This window comes from Neovison vison, chromosome 11, assembly GCF_020171115.1.
Source record: "Neovison vison isolate M4711 chromosome 11, ASM_NN_V1, whole genome shotgun sequence".
Lineage (NCBI taxonomy): Eukaryota > Metazoa > Chordata > Mammalia > Carnivora > Mustelidae > Neogale > Neogale vison.
The window spans coordinates 59,249,143-59,272,478 of NC_058101.1; the positions used below are offsets into that span (position 1 = coordinate 59,249,143).

General features: G+C 37.2%; 1 protein-coding gene across 3 annotated transcripts in view; it reads left to right on the forward strand.

The window, feature by feature from the left end:
• Positions 1-23,336, forward strand: part of RAB28 (RAB28, member RAS oncogene family) — a 113,032-nt gene that overhangs the window by 86,915 nt on the left and 2,781 nt on the right. For all 3 annotated transcript variants that reach the window (XM_044226135.1, XM_044226133.1, XM_044226134.1), the window contains exons 5-6: positions 11,637-11,740; positions 16,714-16,791. In XM_044226135.1, coding sequence (XP_044082070.1) covers positions 11,637-11,740; positions 16,714-16,791 — 182 coding nt within the window. The remainder of the gene's footprint in view (positions 1-11,636; positions 11,741-16,713; positions 16,792-23,336) is intronic.

Below are 23,336 nucleotides of genomic sequence, written 5' to 3' on the forward strand. Positions count from 1 at the left end.
CCCCCCAGCAACCCTCAGTTTGTTTTGTGAGATTAAGAGTCACTTATGGTTTGTCTCCCTCCCAATCCCATCTTGTTTCATTTTTTCTTCTCCTACCCCCTTAACCCCCCATGTTGCATCTCCACTTCCTCATATCAGGGAGACCATATGATAGTTGTCTTTCTCCACTTGACTTATTTCGCTAAGCATGATACCCTCTAGTTTCATCCACGTCGTTGCAAATGGCAAGATTTCATGTCTTTTGATGGCTGCAGAGTATTCCATTGTGTATATATACCACATCTTCTTTATCCATTCATCTGTTGATGGGCATCTAGGTTCTTTCCATAGTTTGGCTATTGTAGACATTGCTGCTATAAACATTCAGGTGCACGTGCCCCTTTGGATCACTACGTTTGTATCTTTAGGGTAAATACCCAGTAGTGCCATTGCTGGGTCATAGGGTAGTTCTATTTTCAACATTTTGAGGAACCTCCATGCTGTTTTCCAGAGTGGTTGCACCAGCTTGCATTCCCACCAACAGTGTAGGAGGGTTCCCCTTTCTCCACATCCTCGCCAGCATCTGTCATTTCCTGACTTGTTAATTTTAGCCATTCTGACTGGTGTGAGGTGATATCTCATTGTGGTTTTGAAATGTATTTCCCTGATGCCAAGTGATATGGAGCACGTTTTCATGGAGCCATCTGGATGTCTTCTTTGCAGAAATGTCTGTTCATGTCTTCTGCCCATTTATTGATTGGATTATTCTTTGGGTGTTGAGTTTGCTAAGTTCTTTATAGATTTTGGACACTAACCCTTTATCTGATATGTCGTTTGCAAATATCTTCTCCCATTCTGTCAGTTGTCTTTTGGTTTTGTTAACTGTTTCCTTTGCTGTGCAAAAGTTTTTGATCTTGATGAAATCCCAATAGTTCATTTTTGCCCTTGCTTCCCTTGCCTTTGGCGATGTTCCTAGGAAGAAGTTGCTGCGGCTGAGGTCGAAAAGGTTGCTGCCAGTGTTCTCCTCAAGGATTTTGATGGATTCCTTTCTCACCTTGAGGTCCTTCATCCATTTTGAGTCTATTTTTGTGTGTGGTGTAAGGAAATGGTCCGATTTCATTTTTCTGCATGTGGTTGTCTAATTTTCCCAATACCATTTATTGAAGAGGCTGTCTTTTTTCCATTGGACAACCTTCCTGCTTTGTCGAAGATTAGTTGATCATAGAGTTGAGGGTCTATTTCTGGGCTCCCTATTCTGTTCCATTGATCTGTGTGTCTGTTTTTGTGCCAGTACCATGGTGTCTTGATGATGACAGCTTTGTAATAGAGCTTGAAGTCCGGAATTGTGATGCCACCAACTTTGGCTTTCTTTTTCAATATTCCTTTGGCTATTCGAGGTCTTTTCTGGTGCCATATAAATTTTAGGGTTCTTTGTTCCATTTCTTTGAAAAAAATGGGTGGTATTTTGATAGGAATTGCATTAAATGTGTAGATTGCTTTAGGTAGCATAGACATTTTCACAATATTCTTCCAATCCAGGAGCATGGAACATTTTTCCATTTCTTTGTGTCTTCCTCAATTTCTTTCATGAGTACTTTATAGTTTTCTGAGTATAGATTCTTTGCCTCTTTGGTTAGGTTTATTCCTAGGTATCTTATAGTTTTGGGTACAATTGTAAATGGGATTGACTCCTTAATTTCTCTTTCTTCTGTCTTGTTGTTGGTGTAGAGAAATGCAACTGATTTCTGTGCATTGATTTTATATCCTGACACTTTACTGAATTCCTGTACAAGTTCTAGCAGTTTTGGAGTGGAGTCTTTTGGGTTTTCTACATATAGCATCATATCATCTGTGAAAAGTGATAGTTTGACTTCTTTTTTGCCAATTTGGATGCCTTTAATTTCCTTTTGTTGTCTGATTGCTGAGGCTAGGACTTCTAGAACTGTGTTGAACAGCAGTGGTGATAATGGACATCCCTGCCGTGTTCCTGACCTTAGCAGAAAAGCTTTCAGTTTTTCTTCATTGAGAATGATATTTGCAGTGGGTTTTTCATAGATGGCTTTGATAATATTGAGGTATGTGCCCTTTATCCTGACACTTTGAAGAGTTTTGATCAGGAAGGGATGCTGTACTTTGTCAAATGCTTTTTCAGCATCTATTGAGAGTATCATATGGTTCTTGTTCTTTCTTTTATTGATGTGTTGTATCACATTGACTGATTTGCGGATGTTGAACCAACCTTGCAGCCCTGGGATAAATCCCACTTGGTCGTGGTGAATAATCCTTTTAATGTACTGTTGAATCCTATTGGCTAGTATTTTGGTGAGAATTTTCGCATCTGTGTTCAGCAAGGATATTGGTCTGTAGTTCTCTTTTTTGATGGGGTCCTTGTCTGGTTTTGGGATCAAGGTGATGCTGGCCTCATAAAATGAGTTTGGAAGTTTTCCTTCCATTTCTATTTTTTGGAACAGTTTCAGGAGAATAGGAATTAGTTCTTCTTTAAATGTTTGGTAGAATTCCCCTGGGAAGCCATCTGGCCCTGGGCTTTTGTTTGTTTGGAGATTTTTGACGACTTTCAATCTCCTTACTGGTTATGGGTCTGTTCAGGCTTTCTATTTCTTTCTGGTTCAGTTGTGGTAGTTTACGTGTCTCTAGGAATATATCCATTTCTTCCAGATTGTCAAATTTGTTGGTGTAGAGTTGCTCATAGTATGTTCTTATAATTGTCTGTATTTCTTTGGTGTTAGTTGTGATCTCTCCTCTTTCATTCATGATTTTATTTATTTGGGTCCTTTCTCTTTTCTTTTTGATAAGTCTGGCCAGGGGTTTATCAATCTTATTAATTCTTTCAAAGAACCAGCTCCTAGTTTCGTTGATTTGTTCTATTGTTTTTTTCGTTTTTATTTCATTGATTTCTCTGATCTTTATGATTTCTCTTCTCCTGCTGGGTTTAGGGTTTCTTCCTTGTTCTTTCTCCAGCTCCTTTAGGTGTAGGTGTATGTTGTGTTCCTGAGACCTTTCTTGTTTCTTGAGAAAGGCTTGTACCACTATATATTTTCCTCTCAGGACTGCCTTTGTTGTGTCCCACAGATTTTGAACCGTTGTGTTTTCATTATCATTTGTTCCATGAATTTTTTCAATTCTTCTTTAATTTCCTGGTTGACCCATTCATTCTTTAGAAGGATGCTGTTTAGTCTCCATGTATTTGGGTTCTTTCCAAATTTCCTCTTGTGATTGAGTTCTAGCTTCAGAGCATTGTGGTCTGAAAATATGCAGGGAATGATCCCAGTCGTTTGATAACAGTTGAGACCTAATTTAGGATCGAGGGTGTGATCTATTCTGGAGAATGTTCCATGTACACTAGAGAAGAATGTGAATTCTTTTGCTTTGGGATGAAATGTTCTGAATATATCTGTGATGTCCATCTGGTCCAGTGTATCATTTAAGGCCTTTATTTCCTTGTTGATCTTTTGCCTGGATGATCTGTCCATTTCAGTGAGGGGAGTGTTAAAGTCCCCTACTATTATTGTGTTATTGTTGATGTGTTTCTTTGATTTTGTTATTAATTGGTTTATATAGTTGGCTGCTCCCACGTTAGGGGTATAGATATTTAAAATTGTTAGATCTTCTTGTTGGACAGATCCTTTGAGTATGATATAGTGTCCTTCTTCATCTCTTATTATAGTCTTTGGCTTAAAATCTAACTGATCTGATATAAGGATTGCCATTCCTGCTTTCTTCTGATGTCCATTAGCATGGTAAATTCTTTTCCACCCCCTCACTTTAAATCTGGAGGTGTCTTTGGGTTTAAAATGAGTTTCTTGTAGGCAACATATAGATGGGTTTTGTTTTTTTATCCATTCTGATACCTTGTGTCTTTTGATTGGGGCATTTAGCCCATTAACAGTCAGAGTAACTATTGAGAGATATGAATTTAGTGCCATTGTATTGCCTGTAAGGTGACTGTTACTGTATATTGTCTCTGTTCCTTTCTGATCTACTACTTTTAGGGTCTCTCTTTGCTTAGAGGACCCCTTTAAATATTTCCTCTAGAGCTGGTTTGGTGTTTGCAAATTCTTTCAGTTTTTATTTGTCCTGGAAGCTTTTAATCTCTCCTTCTATTTTCAATGATAGCCTAGCTGGATATAGTATTCTTGGCTGCGTGTTTTTCTCATTCAGTGCTCTGAATATATCATGCCAGCTCTTTCTGGCCTGCCAGGTCTCTGTGGAAAAGTCTTCTGCCAATCTAATATTTTTACCATTGTATGTTGCAGACTTCTTTTCCCAGGCTGCTTTCCGGATTTTCTCTTTGTCACTAAGAATGTGAATTCTTTTGCTTTGGGATGAGATGTTCTGAATATATCTGTGTAAATATATCTTGTAAATTTTACTATTAGGTGAGGGGGTGTGGACCTATTTTTTTTTACCACATTGATTTTGAGGTGGGTTCTCTGCACCTCCTGGATTTTGATGCTTGTTCCCTTTGCCATATTGGGGAAATGCTCTCCAGTAATTCTCTCCAGTATACCTTCTGCTCCCCTCTCTCTTTCTGGAATCTTTCTCTCTTTCTTCTGGAATCCCAATTATTCTAATGTTGTTTCATCTTATGGTGTCACTTATCTCTCGAATTCTCCCGTCGTGGTCCAGTAGCTGTTTGTCCCTCTTTTGCTCAGCTTCTTTATTCTCTGTCATTTGGTCTTCTATATTGCTAATTCTTTTTCTGCCTCATTTATCATAGCAGTGAGAGCCTCCATTTTTGATTGCACCTCATTAATAGCTTTTTTTATTTCAACTTGGTTAGATTTTAGTTCTTTTATTTCTCCAGAAAGGGCTTTTATCTCTCCTGAGAGGGTTTCTCTAATATCTTCCATGCGTTTTTGGAGCCCAGCTAGAACCTTGAGAATCGTCATTCTGAACTCTAGATCTGACATATACCAATGTCTGTATTGATTAGGTCCCTAGCTTTTGGTAATTTCTCTTATTCTTTTATTTTGTGGTGAATTTTTCCACCTTGTCATTTTGTCCAGATAAGAGTATATGAAGGTGCAAGTAAAATACTAAAAGGGTGGCAACAACCCCAGGAAAATATGCTTTAACCAAATCAGAAGAGATCCCAAATTGTGAGGGGGGAGAAAGGGGATAAAAAGATTATCTATTTATATTAGATAAACTAGTTAAAAAAACATTGAAAAAGAAAAGGATAAAAGTTAAAAAAATTCAGCAGAAGAAGAGAAAAAAAATTGAAAAAGAAAAAAAATTAAATTAACTGCAAGACTAAAGAATCATGGGGTGAAAGCCATGAGTTCCGTGCTTTGCTTTCTCCTCCTCTGGAATTCAGCTGCTCTCCTTGGTATTGAAACTGCACTCCTTGGTAGGTGAACTTGGTCCAGGCTGGATTTCTCGATCTTCTGGGGGAGGGGCCTGTTGTAGTGATTCTCAAGTTTCTTTGCCCCAGGCGGAATTGCAATGCCCTTACCAGGGGCTGGGCTGGGCTGGGCTGAGTAATCCGCTTGGGTTTGCTTTTGGGAGCTTTTGTTCCCTGAGGCTTTTCGTAGAGTTCCGGAGGATGGGAATGAAAATGGCGGCCTCCCAGTCTCTGGCCCGGAGGAGCCGAGAGCCCGGGGCCCCACTCCTCAGTGCACCCTCAGAGAACAGCGCCCAGTTACTCCCCTCTCCCTGGCCTCCGGCTGTGCTCCAAGCTCACCGAGCCTGCGACCGGTTCAAGGTAACCCCGAGCTGGGAGCTCACTTCTCGGCTCTGTCTCTGTAGCCGGCTTCCCCCTTCGAATACCTGTAAGCTCTGTGACACTCAGACAACCCCAATCCTTCTGTGACCCTGCGGGACCTGAGGTCACGCTGACCCAGCTTGGGCTTCACCCTGGTTTAGCCTCTGGAGCGATGTCCCTCAGCAGAACAGACTTTTAAAAGTCCTGATTTTGTGCTCCGTTGCTCCGCCGCTTGCTGTGAGCCCCCCGTCCCCTTCCTGGGTTCTATCTTCCCGTCGCTTTGGATTCATTTCTCCACCAGTCCTACCTTTCTTCTTCTCTTCGATCTGCCATTGGATTTGTAGGTGTTTTCAATCTTTAGATAAGCTATGTAGCTGATTTCCTGCTACCTGAAGTAGTCTCAACCTGCTACTTCTCTGCCATCTTAACTCCAGGTTATTCTTTCTATTAGCTTTCTAAGTTTTGTCAAAATTAAGGTTGTTAACCAAAATTAGGCTTCTCATATGACTTCTATTTCATGTGATTTTAGGAACATGACAGATAGTCTTAGTATCTTGACAATGTTTTTTCCCCTTTTCCATTTTAATATACAGGTCAGGATGAATGAGCCACGTAATTTTTTTTTTTTATTTTGCATAGTTGGTTTTGACAATAAAAAATTTGGATTTTCTTGTCTGACTAATGTAGACTTAGAATTTTTTCATCTTTGTGCTTTTTGTCCTCGCTTATGTTCCCTACACAAGAAAACCTAGGGTATTAATATCATTGGTTTATCTTTTGCATTCTTATCCTATACAGCTCTGACCTCCCATTTGTAGACCCTAGTTTCGATCCTTTTTTAGTTTCTGAGATGCTTCCACATCAGTAAAATTCCTGTATTTTTAATATCTTCCTTGAAAAAAGTTTTAAACTTCTACTGTATAATGTATGTACGTACTTGTCTTTTCTGTTGGGGGCCTATTTGGCCAGGCACTGTCCCGGGTGCTGCAGATACAAGGAGCTCACAGTTTGATAAAGGCAAGAGACTAACAGGAAAAATACATAATCAGAGACAACTGTAAGTGCAAAGACCCTAAAGGAAGATGATACTTAGTAGTAAGAGAAAAACAGGAGGCCAGCCAGGATGGCTGAAATGAGTTAGCAAAAAAAAGGGAAACAGTGGAAATGAGGTTTAAAAAGCCAAAAACCAGATCACACAGGGTGCATAGGCCACTGTAAAAGAGATGGGAAGTTACTGGGGGATTGTGAAGAAAACAAACAAACAAACAAAAAGTAATCTGGCATTTTAAAAGGTTAATTTGGGTTGCTTTGCTGAGAATAAACTACAGAGAGTCCAATGTAAAGCAGAGAAGCCACTGAGGAAGCTACTGTAAAAATCTTAAGGAAAAAAAATTGGGGAAGAAAGCAGAGCTAAAAGAAACTGGGTTGCAGATGGTGTGGTTCACTGAAGGACATAAAGGAAATTAAATCAAAGCAGTGAGTGTTTTCACATATATGATAGAATGTTATCACATATATGAGAGTGTTACCATATGTATGTATTGTCGCTGGTTAATAATTTCCAGGATGATCTTAAAAGTGAAGAAAGGAAGGATTTTACCAGTGTAAAATATAAAAAAATATATTAAAAATAGGCCCTTAAGTATTTGTTAGCCAAACGAATGAATGATCTATAAAGTGGTTATCCTTTGAAATTATTAAGCACATGTTTAAGCAGGATTGTAGTATGCTTGAGGTAGAAGAAACTGCATGTATGTGCAACATTAATGCCTCTGTCCTTCAGTTGCTTTGATATTGGCAGGATATGCACAAAAGTGTTATCGGTAGTTGTCTCTAGTTAATGGCATTTTTTGAGTCCCTGGATCACACCACAGCTAAAGATAAAATAATTATTGGGTTTTTCAGTTATGTGAGGCTATAAAATTCCCTCCATTTTTAGGAAAAAAAATCTAAAATCTATGAAAAAGATGATGATAGTTTGGACAATATTTTACTTAGTAGCAGTAGAGATGTAAAAAGTAGGGCAGATCCTCAATAGATTTTTGGAATAAAAAGTAAATACGAAACGCTAACGGATTTGACATGGGATGTGAGGGATTGAGAGAAATCACTTAAAGACAGTTAACCTGGATTTAAAAGGAGATACAGTATGTTACAGGTTTTGTTCTAACTACACTCAGCTGCATCAGTAGAGGTGTTGAGTAGATCAGTGCTTGCATTCAAGCAGAGAAATTACTTAAGTAATTAAGCAGAGAAACTGTACCATGTACAACACTGAGAAAAAGGGCAGGTAACTTGAAGATAGTAAATGCAAGGAAGTGATTATACTGATGGAGGATGAAATCTAAGTTGAGTAAGGAAGGTTTCAGGAAATTGAAAATTGTTAAGATATAATTGGTAACTGATGTTAAAGTTTTGTGTGAGTCTAAAAATTGCTGGAGTTAAGTTACAAAAGCATCTGAGCTGTAAAGGCAGGAGATAATGGATAGACTGGGATACATAAAATTATATCAATATTACAGAGAGGGTGCAGAAATTGATACGAACTAGGTCTTAAGTATGTTAGTGTAGGTTGGGAACAAGATGACTAGAGGTAAAATACTCAAGGAACGTGAGAGAGTAAGGACACTGTGTGTGGGCACTGGAGTTACCAGGAATGGTGACAGCAACAGTAATGGAGTGACTGTGATCCAGGAGAAATCTCTGAGATATTCACAGAGTTCAGGCAGGGGTTTGCCGATAAGCCAACAAATAAAAGTAGCTAGATGGACGGAGGTATAATCATTTGGCTCAAATGATTATTCGAATCTAAGGGTTTTTAGGGAAAACAAGGAGAATGGTCTGGAAAGAGAAACATGGAACAAGGTCACCTATCCCACCTTCAGGCCTGACTGATATAAGGTAGATACAACAGGGGAAAATTAACATTTGAAAGAGCTTTAGGAGGGGTGCTTGGCTGGCTTAGCTGTTAGACCCCGAGACCATGCGACTCTTGATTGCAGAGCCCTGAATTCAAGCCCCAAGTTGGTGTAGAGTTTACTCAAAAAAAGAAAAATAATAATAATCAAATCTAAGAGAAAAAAAAAAGAGCTTCAGGAGAAGACAGCATCATCCTCACAGGAGATAATATTTTACATTTCATTTTCATAGTTTTTCTGAATATTTGGGTAATGAATATGTATTACGATTATTAGGAAATTTTTATTCCATTTTCAAAAACAAAATATGACAACTAGAAAGATGGTGTGGTTCACTGAAGGACATAAAGGCAATTAAAGCAGTGAGTGTTACCACATATATGATAGAATATCACATATATGAGAGTATTACCACATGTATGCATTGTCACTGGATAATAATTTTAAGGATGATCTTAAAAGTGAAGAAAGGAAAGATTTTCCAGTGTCTCACTATAACTTTATCTTCAGAATATACATTTCTGGATCATTTAGAGTTAAGAATTCTAGTAACTGAGTCCTCTTAAACATTGCCCACTAAATTTTAACAGAGCAGAGGAAAACTTTGTGGTGAAGTTCTGGGAGGGCCTATTCTCTATCTGCTGTCTCCTTTGTCAGACTCTCAATTATAACTGTTTCAATTGCTGATGATCTTTTATGCTCCTAAAGTATGGATAATGACTTTTTTAGGACCAGGATTGTATCTTTTCCATCTTTGGGTTCTTATTGCTTAACCTACTAGTTGGTATATAATAGGTACTTAATAAGTGTTTGATGGATAAATGTTGTTGTTTTCAGTTGATCAGTGATAGTACTAGTTTCTCAAGAGTATCGTCTTTTTTTTTTTTTTAAAATATTTATTTATTTATTTTAGAGAGATAGAGTGTGAACTGGGGGAGGGGCATAGGGAGAGGGAGAAAATCTCAAGCAGACTCCCTGCTGAGCTCCGAGCCTGCCGTGGGGCTTGATCTCGTGATCCTAAGATTATGACCTGAGCTGAAACCAAGAGTTGGACACTCAGCTGACTGAGCCACCCAGGTGCCCCATCATGGTTATCTTTATTAGGGAAAACCTTTTGCTTGGGTAATAAATTCCCCAGTGCTATAGGTAAGTGAATGTTGTTAGGTTGTTGGTGGACAGGGGGAAAGAGGAAAAACAAGAAAGAAAAAATGGAACAATGATAGACTATTCCATTCAAAAGATGAATACACACATATATTAAATGACAAACTATGTGTTTGTTTTTATTTTTAATTGGACAGTGATTTCATTGGTTAATTTTCTTAGTGACATGACTTGTCTTACTCATGTTGAATTAGGAAAGCATTTTAGCCTCACTATTATGACAAACTAGATGTATAAATGTCCGTGCTAATAGCTTAGTATTATTTTATTTTAGTCTTCTACAAATTGATGCCTATGGTATCTGGATATTTTTTGGCTTGTTCTTGTAAATAAGGTCTCAGTGATGTTTAAGGAACAACAACCTGTGGCCAGAAAAGAAAAAAGCTCCATATTATCCAACTAAGCAATATAAATGAGTCTCAGAAATCCCCCACTAGATCAAAAATCTCCTAGAGAAAGATCTCTTGAGCCTGCAAACTAAAGACCTTCAATATAATTTTAAATAAAGCCTTTTATGTAGTATGAGAACATTTTTTAGTTGATGATCAATTGCCACTATTATGTAGGCTTAGTAGATTTACAAATTTACAACTTTTTACAAGTCAGTTGGGTCCCTTCCTCAGGAAATCAGTTCAAGTTTTTTTTTCCTATATTGACTCAAAGAGCCTAGTTGTCCTTAAATCCTGCAAATATATTTGCCTTATAATTTGACGGCATTGAGTCAACACCCTTATAGGGTCTGTAGTGTTGTAAAAAGAGAAACTGTCCAATAAAGGATCACATTTGAAAAAATAGACTGTGCTGGATAAAACCGGTATTGGCCATGAGTACCGTGCTTTGCTTTAAAGCACCTATACCTATTCAAGGAAATATTCCCTTACTGAGTGCTTTCAAAATGTATACTTTAGGTTTGGAAAGCAACTGAGATGTATCTTTGTGAAATTAAACCATGGTTTCAAATAAAGTAAGCATGCAACAAAATAGTGCTACCTTTTGGCATAAAATTAATTCTGTATTTGTGTTAACATTAAAGTTTATAGAGATTGCAGAACTATTGTAATTATTAAAGCAATTAAATTGTTTCAGACTAAATATGCTTGGGTAAGTGCATCTTTCAGTTACAGTTGACCCTTGAACAACATGGGGGTTTGGAGTGCCAATTCCCTGCATAGTCAAATCCATGTATAACTTTGGCTCCCTGAAACATAACCACAAACAGCCTACTATTGCCTAGAAGATTTACTGATAGCATAAACAGTCAATTAACACAAGTTTTGTTTGCTATGTGTATTATATACTATATTCTTACAATAAAATCAGGCAGAGAAAAGAATGCTGTTAAGAAAATCACAAGGAAGAGAAAATACTTTTATAGTGCTGTACTGTAAAAATCCACATCTAAGTTCAAACCCACGATGTTCAAGTGTCAACCATAATCATTATGTTTAAACATGTTATGCGAAGTAGGTCTTTTTTTGGGTCTCATCAATGTGACTAAAGCTGTAGGTAATAAGAATGATAGCTTTCATTTTTCAAGCACTTCTCATGTGCTGGTCATTGTGCATCATCGATGCATTCACTCTCAAATAACTACATAAGGTAGGTGTGTGTGTGTGTGTGTGTGTGTGTGTATATATTATATATATATTACATGTATATATATACATGGTTAGTCTCAGTTTTTAGCTTTATAGACTCAAGCATAACAAGGTTAAAGAATTGCTCAAGGTGACACAGCTAGTGTCTAAGCTGGGAAATAATTTTGGAAAGTAAGTCAAATTTAAACATGTTAATGTATTGTTTGATTCTGATACTGGGTTTTTATTCTCTGTTTTTGTTTACTTTTCTAGTTGATTTGGAACATATGCGAACAGTAAAACCTGAAAAACACTTACGGTTTTGCCAGGAAAATGGTTTTAGTAGCCACTTTGTCTCAGCAAAGACAGGAGACTCTGTAAGTAAAATAATGAATATCGAATATTATGAGCGATCTTTTTTAGTAATAGTATTCCCAGGAAGTACACTTCCTAGGCTTAACTTTTGGAATAAATTAATTCCTATTGAAGACATAAAATAGATAAAATGTTTATTCTGTTTATATTACATTTATAATTCATTTAACCTAAGATTATGGTTATTTTAGGGAATTTAAAAGTATGAGAGAAAAAGAACATATATCCAAAAAAAAAAAAAAGAACGTAAAAATCATCCACTATCTCAGCATCCAGAGATTACCATTCACAACCTCCTGTGATTCCTTATAGTTTTCTGATGCTCCCAAATGCTCATGCTATTGCTGCTAGTGAATTGCATTCACTGAATGCTTGCTTTGTGACTTGCATTGTGCTTCTCCCATTATGTCTGTGTTATAGAGGAGTCCTAGACAGTTTATGTAAGGGGGGTCCAGGGTACACAGCTAATGAGTGGTGGGGATAGGATTTGTAAACCTAATTGGTGACCGTCCAGGGTTATTAACTGCACTAAAAATTTATTTAAAAAATTAAGATCATAAATATAGAAATAACTTGGTGTTTTAATGTTTTATTTAATATATTTGTGAGCAGAAAATTTGACCATGTCATTTGATACTATTAAAGAGATTTAATAATCCATTATATTTAAGTAGATTTAATAATCCATCCTACTGCCAACATTGTATTAGTGCTATTTCACTGTGGTGTTTTTTTAACATCCAGGATTTTTTAATTTACTATGTTATTTTGGTAGGCCAAAAAAAAGAAAAAAAAAGGTACCTTGGTGCTTGAATTTCTTTGATTGCTATCAAGATTGAACTTTTAAAAATTTCATTACCTATTTATTTTCTGACTATTTTCAGAACTTTCCTCCAAGATAATGCAAACATGGGCACATACCCACACATGCCATTCAAAAATGTGTAAAATCAGTACTCCTTGATAAATACATGGATCGGGCTTCTACCCTCACTTATCTTCCTAGGGATCTTCTGTCATTTTTGAATTATTTTATTTTATTTAATAATTTTTTATTATTTTTGAGAGGGAGAGAGTGAGTGAACATGTGAGTGGGCAGGAAGGGGTAGAGGGAGAGGGAGAATCTTAAGCAGGCTCCATGCCCAGTGTGGAGCCTGATGTAGGGCTCAGTCTCACAGTCCTGAGATCATGACCTGAGCTGAAATCAAGGGTCGGAAGCTTAACCCATTGAGCTACCTAAGTGCCCCTAGAATTATTTCAACTTCCAGTAATTTACCTTGTGTTTAACCACTCCATATTTTTTGGTACTTATGTTGAGCCATTCTTAAAAATCCTTGTTATTTTCCTTTGAAATGCAACTTTGAAATGTTTTTTTCTTGTGGAATCACTTTGAGACTTTAGTCATCTCTATCTTCAGCTTATTTTCCTCATCACCTGGGGGGTTGAGCTCCTGACTGTACTTTCTCTGATATTACCTTTGTTGTAATTCTTAGTGATTCCAGTATTTTTTTTTTCCTCCACCCCACCTTAGCCACTCACTCCCAGGCTTTGTCATTACAGATCACAACATCTCAATGTCAGACATCCTAATCACTGACCACCCTCCTGTCTTTCCAGCTCATACCCCTAAATGCCCTAGTCCAGACAATCTGCAGTTCTGGCAGAACCTGCTAGATGCAGATCTTAACATCTTTTTAATGTCCCCAACCTCCTTTGATGTCCTCATTTTCCTGTTTTCCTAACTTAAATCTCTTGGTCAATCAAAATCATTGCCATATGTAGGGGCGCCTGGGTGGCTCAGTGGGTTAAGCCTCTGCTTCGGCTCAGGTCATGATCTCAGGGTCCTGGGCTCCTGCATTGGGCTCTCTGCTCAGCAGGGAGCCTGCTTCCCCCTCTCTTTCTCTGCCGCCTCTCCACCTACTTGTAATCTCTCTCTCTCTGTCAAGTAAATAAATAAAATCTTTAAAAAAAAAAATCATTGCCATATGTATACCCTCAATTCCCTTTCCTCGCTTTGACTTTCTCAGATTCACTTTTCTAAACCTTAACTCTGGTTTAAACCAAGCTCCTGCTGTTTTGTGGCAGCACCCAGGTATTTGAACGTGATCAGAGAGAAACGGAGGCATGCTGGAGGTTTCACTTAAAATTCACAATCACTAGCCTGAAGGGGGGGGGCCTTAATGCTGCTCAGTGGTTTTACCCCATGTCCATAAGCCATCATCACTCCCTCTCATTTTGATGACTGTTTTCATAACTTCTCTTCTCTCTTCAGATCTTCAGCATTTCCTCATCCATTCTCTGAGCTGATGACCTTGTTTTCTATTCTATAGAAATCTGAAGTCAACAGAAGATAACTGCATACTCTTGCCACCACATTTACTCCCATTCTCCTTGCTCCCTGTCTCTGTTCCCATATCTTCTGTCTTTTGTCTGGTTACTGAAGGACAAACCATCCATGGTCCTGGTTAGGGCCCACTCCTCCATTGTGCATTAGTCCCATTTCTCTTGGCCTAGGAATGGACATTGATTGCTCAGCAATTCTCTCTCCGTCCTGTATCATCACTTTTTTTGGTTTTTCTGTCTACTGGATTATTCTATCATCACAGAAAATGCTATGACTTACCTAATTTTAAAAATAAGAAATCCCACAGTTCTCTCTAGCTGTTGCCTTCTTTCTTTCCCCTAGTTCCAGTGGAATGTGTCTTGAAAGAGTTGTCTCCAGTTTTCTCTTTGTAGTTTCTCTTGAATAGTTTCACCTGGACTTTTTCACCCAGTATTTCACCCATACTACTGTTATTATAATCACCAACGACCTCATTTTTGCTAAATGCAGTGGTCAGTTCTTAGTCCTCATCTTACTTAGTTGAGGCATATAAAATAGTCAATCACTCTTTCTTTGAAATACTTTCCTCACTTTCCTTCCAGGATACTACACCCCCTGGTTTACTCTTACCTCACTAGCTACTCTCTCATTTCCTTTTGCTGATTCCCTCTCACTCCATCTTCTGAATATTGGAGTGCCTTAGGGCTCAGTCCTTGGTACCTTTCTCTAAACTTACTCCCCAGTGACCTCATTTAGCTTCAGGGCTTTGACCAGACCTCTTCCCTGAACTGCAGCCTGCCCAGCACCTCCACTTACATGCCTAATAAGCAGCCCTAGTCTTACCCAGATTCAGAACTAAACTCTTGATAGTCTCTCCTGAAATCTCCCATAGTCTATCCCAGTTCAATAAATGGCGGATCTTCTGCTAAGTGCTAAGGTGGAGAAAATTTTAGAATCCTTCTTGACTTCTCTCTTTCTTTCATACCCCACATTTGTATGTTGCTAAGTCCTGTTGGTTGTTCTTTCATGATATATCCAGAATCTGGTGACTCTTTCTTATCCTCTCTACTGCTACCACTTTGGTTCAAGCCTCCATCATCTCTTACACTAGCGTCCTTGCTGGCTCCTCTTTTTGTACCCTTTATCTTCTGTAGTGAGAATATTCAATATAAGAATCAGAGTGACCCTATTAAAATAGAAGTCACATCAAGCCTTCTTCCCATGGCTTCCATTTAACTCGGAGTACAAGTCAAAGTACTTACATAGCTTACCAGATCTTCTGTGATATGTGTACTCCCTTAATCTCTTTGCTTATTGTCCTTCATAATCCCCCACTTTCTCTCCATCCCATCATGCTAGCTTTCTCATTTTTCTTGAATGTTGACCATGAGTGAACTATCATATATAATCCCTTTTAGGATGTAAATGGCATAAGCCTTTTGGAGGTATGTATCTTTTATTTTAGAAATAAAAATTAGTTGCAATAAATATTCAATAAGCATGAGATAAGTAGGGGTAAGAATATGAAAAGATGCTTATGAAACAAAGACAAGTATAACATTATAGTCAGTGTCTGGGTTGGAGTCCTGGGAATCCTAGTAAGCTCAGCATACGCTAAGTATGTATGAAAGTCTGTTTATGGAAAAGTACTTTTGATTTCTGTTTAAGGATAACACAGTATACTATTCCTTTACTCTGAACCAATAAAATAAAGATTACTAAATTGTTTTGCTCAAGAGATATGGCTCATTTATTGAAATTAATGAATGCCACAAAGATTATTAAAGGATTAGAAGTTAAGCACTTTTTTTTTTTTTTTAAGATTTTATTTATTTATTTGCTAGACAGAGATCACAAGTAGGCAGAGAGGCAGGCAGAGAGAGAGAGGAGGAAGCAGGCTCTCCGCGGAGCAGACAGCCCAATGTGGGGCTCGATCCCAGGACCCTGGGATCATGACCTGAGCCGAAGGCAGAGGCTTTAACCCACTGAGCCACCCAGGTGCCCCAGAAGTTAAGCACTTTTAAGATAGGCTAAAGCCAGATCAAATGACCAATATAGAATTGGCAGTGAAAAACCTTGGTACTAAAGTACAGACTAATTTGTTTTCCCCTGGACTTTTAGGAGTTTGCTATGCTAGTAGTCTTTTTTTTTTTTTTTTAATGTAGTATCTGTAATTAATTCTCTTTTGTTAAAATTTTTTAAATGTAGGTGTGCCTGAGGTGGCACCTGAGTTGGTTAAGCTGTCTTTGGCTCAGGTCATGATCCCCGGGTCCTGGGATCCAGCCCTGTGTTGTTGGGCTTAGTGGGGAATTCGCTTCTCCCTCTGTCCCTCTTCCTGCTTGTGATCTCTCTCTCTCAAATAATTAAAATACAAAATAAAATTAAAAAATTTTAAATGTAAATTTTTAGGGATAAATATCTTTATGTTCAGACCAATCTAGTGAATTGCATGATTTTCAAATTGTCATTTAATCATTTAAAAATTATTATACTTAAAATGTTATTGCATTTGACAGAGCTATTTTTTTAAAAACTTGGTACATCATATTTTCACAATTCTTGATGTTTATCCTTTTTTAGAAAGTTCAATTTGTTTGACATTAACTTAAGCATGCCTGTTTTAAATCATTTAAACCTATTTTTGTTATGTAGGTCTTCCTGTGTTTTCAGAAAGTTGCTGCTGAAATCCTTGGAATCAAATTAAACAAAGCAGAAATAGAACAGTCACAGGTGATTATATTGAACTTTTATTTTTAAAAAACAATTTATTTCCTAAAGACATTAATTTCACCACTGACTCCTTTATCATTTATACACCCTCTGTACATATCCCTAAAAGCCTTAGGAATAAATTGTGTTTATGAGTGAATCAGAGTTTAGTGTAGAAGATGGAAGATGTTAACTTTTTGTTCAATTATGATACCCTTGAAACTTCATTTTGTCCTAAAATTGAGATTAATATAATACACATTTCATCAGTAGTTAAATAATGGGTTAAGATGCTGATCATATTGTTCTGTACTTCATTTAAGTTCTTCCAGGATTACTATACTACCATATTCTTTTTATATTTCATACAAAGTCCCAACAGTTTATTTAAGTTTTGTCTTAGAGTTTACTGTTTGGCATCCTGCATGTTCTCTTTGGTAAAACATTATTTTTTCTTTGAGTCTGTGTTCTCTGTTCTTCTAAAACATCCCCTCTTGTAATAAGACCAGTTCTTGATGTTATTTTATTGTTAATTTAATACACAATTTAATAATGGTATTAATTATAAAGGCAGTCCCTACACTAATAAATAAATGTGAATACTAACAAGCATTTAAAAATACCACCATAATAGTACACCAATTCATATGTTTGATAGAATGAAAAATCAGAGTAAAATCCTAGAGTTTAAAGGTAAGTTTTTGGTTTGCTGAGAAGCAACAGATAAATTACATCTTCCCTCAATCCCATCTACTCTGTGCCCATCCCATTTAGCTAAAAAGGTATAATTGTCTTTTCCTGTCCTTATATTTTCTTTAATTTTCTCAGCGTTCTTTGTCTTATTTTCATGGTAAATCTGTGTGTGTGTGTGTGTCTGTCTGTCTGTCTGTCTTAAAACAGAGCAAATACCAATTGAAAATTTTTATGCTGATGTGACTGTTTCTAGGACTTGATAACAATATTTGAAACTCTGGAAATCTCTTTTTATTTATCATTTTTCAAAAGACATTTATTTCAGCACTTACTCGGATGTGTCTCTACCCTTCCTGTATACCTTACCTTTTTAGTGCACCTCATCTTGTTTATTAGGCAATGACGCTATTTCAGTCTTCGGTTTGTCGGTGTGGTTTACTTTGAATCCGTTCTTCTGAAGATGAGTTCACTGTACTAGAACCCTCTTTTGTTATGTTTGCCAGAATCCTTTGTGTAGAGAAGCCTCATTCTTCTTTTCTGAATCTGATTAATTTGGTGCTTTTGCCAGTTAAATTATTGATTTTACAATAATTGTAAAATATTGTAATCAATTGTAAAATATTGATTTTACAATTGACAACATTTCCCTGTGGAAACATTTTCGAAAGTTCAGATTTTAAAAAGAGGTTTCTAAGGACCTACGTCCAAGCCAGCAAGTCATGTTGAGCACAGTTATTTCTTTTTTTAATTGAAATCTATTTGGCATATCACATTGGATAAACATAAACTTAAGGTATACGGCATGTTAATTTGATACATTTATGTATTGTAATATGATTGTCATTGTAGTGATAATTAACACCTCTATCACATTACATAGTTATCTTTTCTGTTTAGCAGTTTGAGTAATTAAGTTCTAGTTTCTTAACACATTTGATGATTATAATACAATATTATTGTTTATTTTCACTGCACTGTGTATTGTATCTCTAGGGTTTATTTACTATTTGTTTTAAATTTGTACCCTTAAACAACATTTCCTCATCCTCCTCAGCCCTGATCTCTGGCAGCTACCATTTTATTCTGTTTTATAAGTTTGGCCTTTTAAACTTCCACATATAAGTGATACCACACAGTGCTTGTCTTTATCTGACATCTGTCACTTAGCATAACATGCTCAGGGTCCACCCATGTTGTCACAAATGACAGTATGTCTTCCTCTCTCATGGCTGAGTAACCCTCCATTTTATATATAAAATTTTATATATAAAATGGAGGGTTACTCAGCCATGAGAGAGGAAGACATATGTAAGAAGATTTATGTATTCATTCTAGAGAGAGAGTACATGTGTGCTCATGTGGGGAGAAGGTTGGAAGGAGAGGGAGAGGGAGTCTTGTGCAGGCTTCATGCTGAGTGCAGACCCTGGCATGGGGTTCGATCCCATGACCCATTAGATCACGACCTATGAGATCATAGCTTGAGCTGAAACTAGGACTCGGACGCTCAACAGACTGAGCCACCCAGGTACTCAGGTACTCACTCCTATATGTACTAGACCTTTTTTTATTCTTCCATCTATTGTTGGACACTTAGGTTGTTTGTATATCTTGGGCTGTTGTAATAATGTTGCAGTGAACATGGGAGTGCATATATCTTCAAGTTAGTGTTTTTATTTTCTTTGGCTAAATACCTGGAAGTAGAATTGCAAGATCATATGGTAGTTTTTGTTTTTAATTTGAGGGGGAACCGCCACAGTTTCCCATATTGGCTGCACCAGTGTACGTTCTCACCAGTGGTGCAAAAGTGTTTGCTTTTCTTCACATTCTCCCCAACATTTATCTGTTTATTCTTGATGTTGGCCGTTCTAACTGGTAAGTGAAAGAGGGAGAGAGAAAAAGAAGTGGGGCAGGGAGGCAAGACAAAGAGGGAAGGAGAATGCACACTTGTTTTCTGTGTTTTTTGAATGATTCCTGAGGGAATTTGGTGTAACATTTGAACTGTTTTGTTTTGAAGTGTTTTATTTTCTGGAGAAGGAGCTAGTTGGTAGACTGACCAGACACATGGAAACTGATGCTATAGTAATTCAGTTTGTGACATAGGTATTTATAATCAGGTTATAGGGGCACCTGGGTGGCTCAGTGGGTTAAACCACTGCCTTCAGTTTGGGTCGTGATCTCAGGGTTCTGGGATTGAGCCCCATATCGGGCTCTCTGCTCAGCGGGGAGCCTGCTTCTCTCTCTCTGCCTGCCTCTGTGCCTATTTGTAATCTCTGTCTATCAAATAAATAAATAAAACCTTTAAAAAAAAAGTATGAGTGATCTTAAAAAAAAAAGACAAAGAACTTTTATAATCAGGTTATGGTCTTGGTTCCATTTAGTGATTATTTTAAAAGATTCCACTATTTTAGTTCTTCTAATGTAGTTTGTTCCTCTTAGGGAGTTCTATAAAATGAGTTACCAGCATATTTTGCAAGCTTTGTAAAGAAGAGGAAGGGGAAAAGGGAGGAAGGAAAGGGAACACAGTTCATTAATACAGCAGACGTTCTTTGCTGGTCTACTTCATACCAGGGGCTGCAGTAGAATCTGTGGATCCAGAGAGGAATATATGGAAGTCCTTGTCCTCATGGAGCTCCCAGAACAAGTTAGGGCAGACATCTATTTAAACACTTATGTACACTCTAGATGCCTTGTCCACAGTTCCCAATTTAAGCAATAGTTGCATTTGTATCATTTATCTGTACTCTTTTTTTCCCAACTATTCTTTTCTAAGATAGTGTAAAAGCCAGGACTGGTTGTTAACAAATGTCCTTATTTCCCATATTGTTCAAGTTTTTTTTGCTTGTTTGTTTACAAAGTAGTCAGACCTTTAGGGAAAAAATGAATTTCCAGTTGGTATTCTCTCAAAGGTGTAGTGTTCAACTTTTCAGGGAGAATGGCAGGCAGAGGGAGAAGCAGGCTCCCTGCTGAACAAGGAGCTTGATGTGGGACTCAATCCTAGGACCCTGGGATCGTGACCTGAGCCAAAGGCAGATTGGTGCTTAACCAACTGAGCCACCCAGGCATCCCAAGAGTCCTTAATACATTTTTAAGCCTGGACATTTTCACTTTACAGTTTATGAACTATGAATTTCTGTTTGGTTTGAACTTGGTAAGCATTAGTTTCTCAAAAAAAAATTTTTTTTTCTCTTATGTCTGAGATAGTAAACTTGCTAAAAAAATGCTAAAATACACACACACACACGTATGTATATATATACATGTACTACACATGAACACATCTAGCGTGGTAGTGCATGCACGTAACTGTACAACTGAAGTGCCCATTTAACCCCTTATCCTAGCGTCCCTCTCTTTAGCTTTATCTGAATATTGATCTACCTTAAGGAGATACAAGGAACTTAGATTCTTCTTGCCTAGATGTTAATCTTTATCATTTTTTCCAATCTGTTTATAAAAACTGCAGTGAGATTCTTTTCTTATCTTAAACATCACTTGTCTTACTTGCAGAACATATTTACTTGCTTTATACATACTATTCTAATTCTCAGTACTGAACATTGCTTAATGGATTTCCTTATCATCCCATATTTTTCTTTTCCTCCTTACCTTCAAAGTGATTTTTTCATGTAGTTTCAAGATCTATAGGTAGGACTTTAGAGACCACATAAATAAACCTTGTGTTTTTAGATCAGGAGGTTGTGAACACCAAAATGGTAAAGTAACTTACACCCTAAGTGATGAAAGTTCCTGAGAGCATCTAAGGGCACATTATATTCAAGAAAAAGAAAAGTAGTTTCCTTTAAGTTTCTACTGTGTACAAAGTTCCATGCTTTAAAAAAAATGCTATAACCAGGTTGCCTGGGTGGCTCAGTTGGTTGAATATCTGCCTTCAGGTCAGGTCATGATCTCAGAATCCTGGGATCGAGTCCTGCACTGGGCTCCTTGCCCAGTGGGGAACCTGCTTCTCCTCCTGCCTGCCACTCACCCTGCTTGTGCAGTCTTTCTCTCTCTCTGATAAATAAATAAAATATTTTTTAAAAAATGCTATAACCATATTTAAGTGGTAATCTATAATTTTGTTGCACTTTGAATATGTATCAATCATAATATTCTTTAATAGTTTACATCTCTGTATTCCATGCTAGACTCTTACACATCTCGGAGAGAGAGATTATGTATTATTTTTCTGAACGTCTTCAATATCTAAAATAGTGGTTAACTTTGAATGAGCAATAGTGACAAGTGTTTTAAGCCTTCAAGGTATGTTTACTCCATATCCTGAATATGACAAACTACAACTTTTGCAATGGCAGATGTGTTACTACTATCTGGATTAAAACACCATTGCAGAATTGGCAAATTTAGTGTCCTCGCAAGAGTCCATCTCTACTCTTTACACCTTCCTGCCCAGCGCCTGGGTTGCTTTCTTGCTTACCCTCTGCATAGCTGCCGTTTCCATTTCTAATATCCAGTCACAAGTAAATACTCTGACAAAGTAAGGGTTAAGCCGGTGTTCAGCCACACAGCTTCTTTCCTCTTAGGGCCATTTCTTTATTTTTACTCCGTTAACTAATAGCAGAGAATAATAGCAGAGTGTACTTTGTGGCTCCACAAGTAAAATTTGGTGTTTTGTAGGTAACATTTTCTCTGAAAACATCAATGAATGGCTTGTAAACAAGCTGACGACTATGAAAGCACCGACTCTGAAGTTTATGGCATGGAAATTTTGTTTTTCTCCTCATAGAAAGCAAAGTTTTGAATCTGTAGGGCCTTAGTCTAACTTCCAGTTCAGAAACTTTGTACAAAGCTTTATGTCAGACAGCCAAGGCTTCCAAGAAAGATGTTGCCTTGTTAGTTCTTCACTAATTTGATGAAAATTAATGGTGAAAATCCAAGTCATTTATGTTAGTCAGTACTTCAACCAAAATGTCTTGACCACAGGTCAGTAACCTGGTTGTGTTTATAGGATAGGGTTTAAACCGACATTGTGGAGGATTTATGAGTTGCTTACTGATTATGAAAATCCCTTTTCTTTATTGTAACCCATAGTTTGTCATGAAACAGTTAGGTATGGGGAGGTCAGATAATGGTGTTCAACTTTAATACCTCATGTGGCAGTTGGTAATGCTTCTGTTGATAGCATCAGGCTGAATGCCTAGTAAATCATGAGTCTTGTCCAGAAGTTAATTCTGCTTGCTAGAGAATTGGAGCCGAGCCCATCCAATGCTAATATACCATAGAATCCTCTTTATTTATTATCAGTTGTTTATCTAATTTGTTATAAATATTATTACAAACAACTACCCACATTAACAAGTGTTTCTATATGTGTTAATTAATATATACTAATATGAAGAAAGATTTTCAGAAATAAGATACTTGAAATAATAAAAAAAAGTGAGGATAATTTCAAGTGTAAGAAATTTGAGGGGAGCATGTTATCTCTATCATATTTGTCATACATGCCCTTTTCATCCTAAGGGTTAGAGCCATCCAAAACCTATCAAAGTAATTTTGATTTTTTATTTAGCAAAACTCCTTGAGATATTTGAAACAGTAGTTATTATGCTTAAATACTGTATGTTAGGACTTCCTCTGAAATGATAGAAAAGTGTGTTTCGAAATTGTTTATTTCTATATGGAATTTGTAAGTGTGGAGGGGAGGGTTATGTGGGACGAGGCAATGAACATCAAAAAGAAGTCTTTGACAAGCATTAGATATTAATAAGTCCATAAATCTGGGACATTTATAAGTGGCACATGGCTTCCCCAGATTTATGTGTCTGCTCCCCACCTTCAAAGAGAATTAATTACTCCTCCCGCCTGTATTCCTACACCATGTTTTAAGTCCACTAGTAAAGCTCTTACCTTGT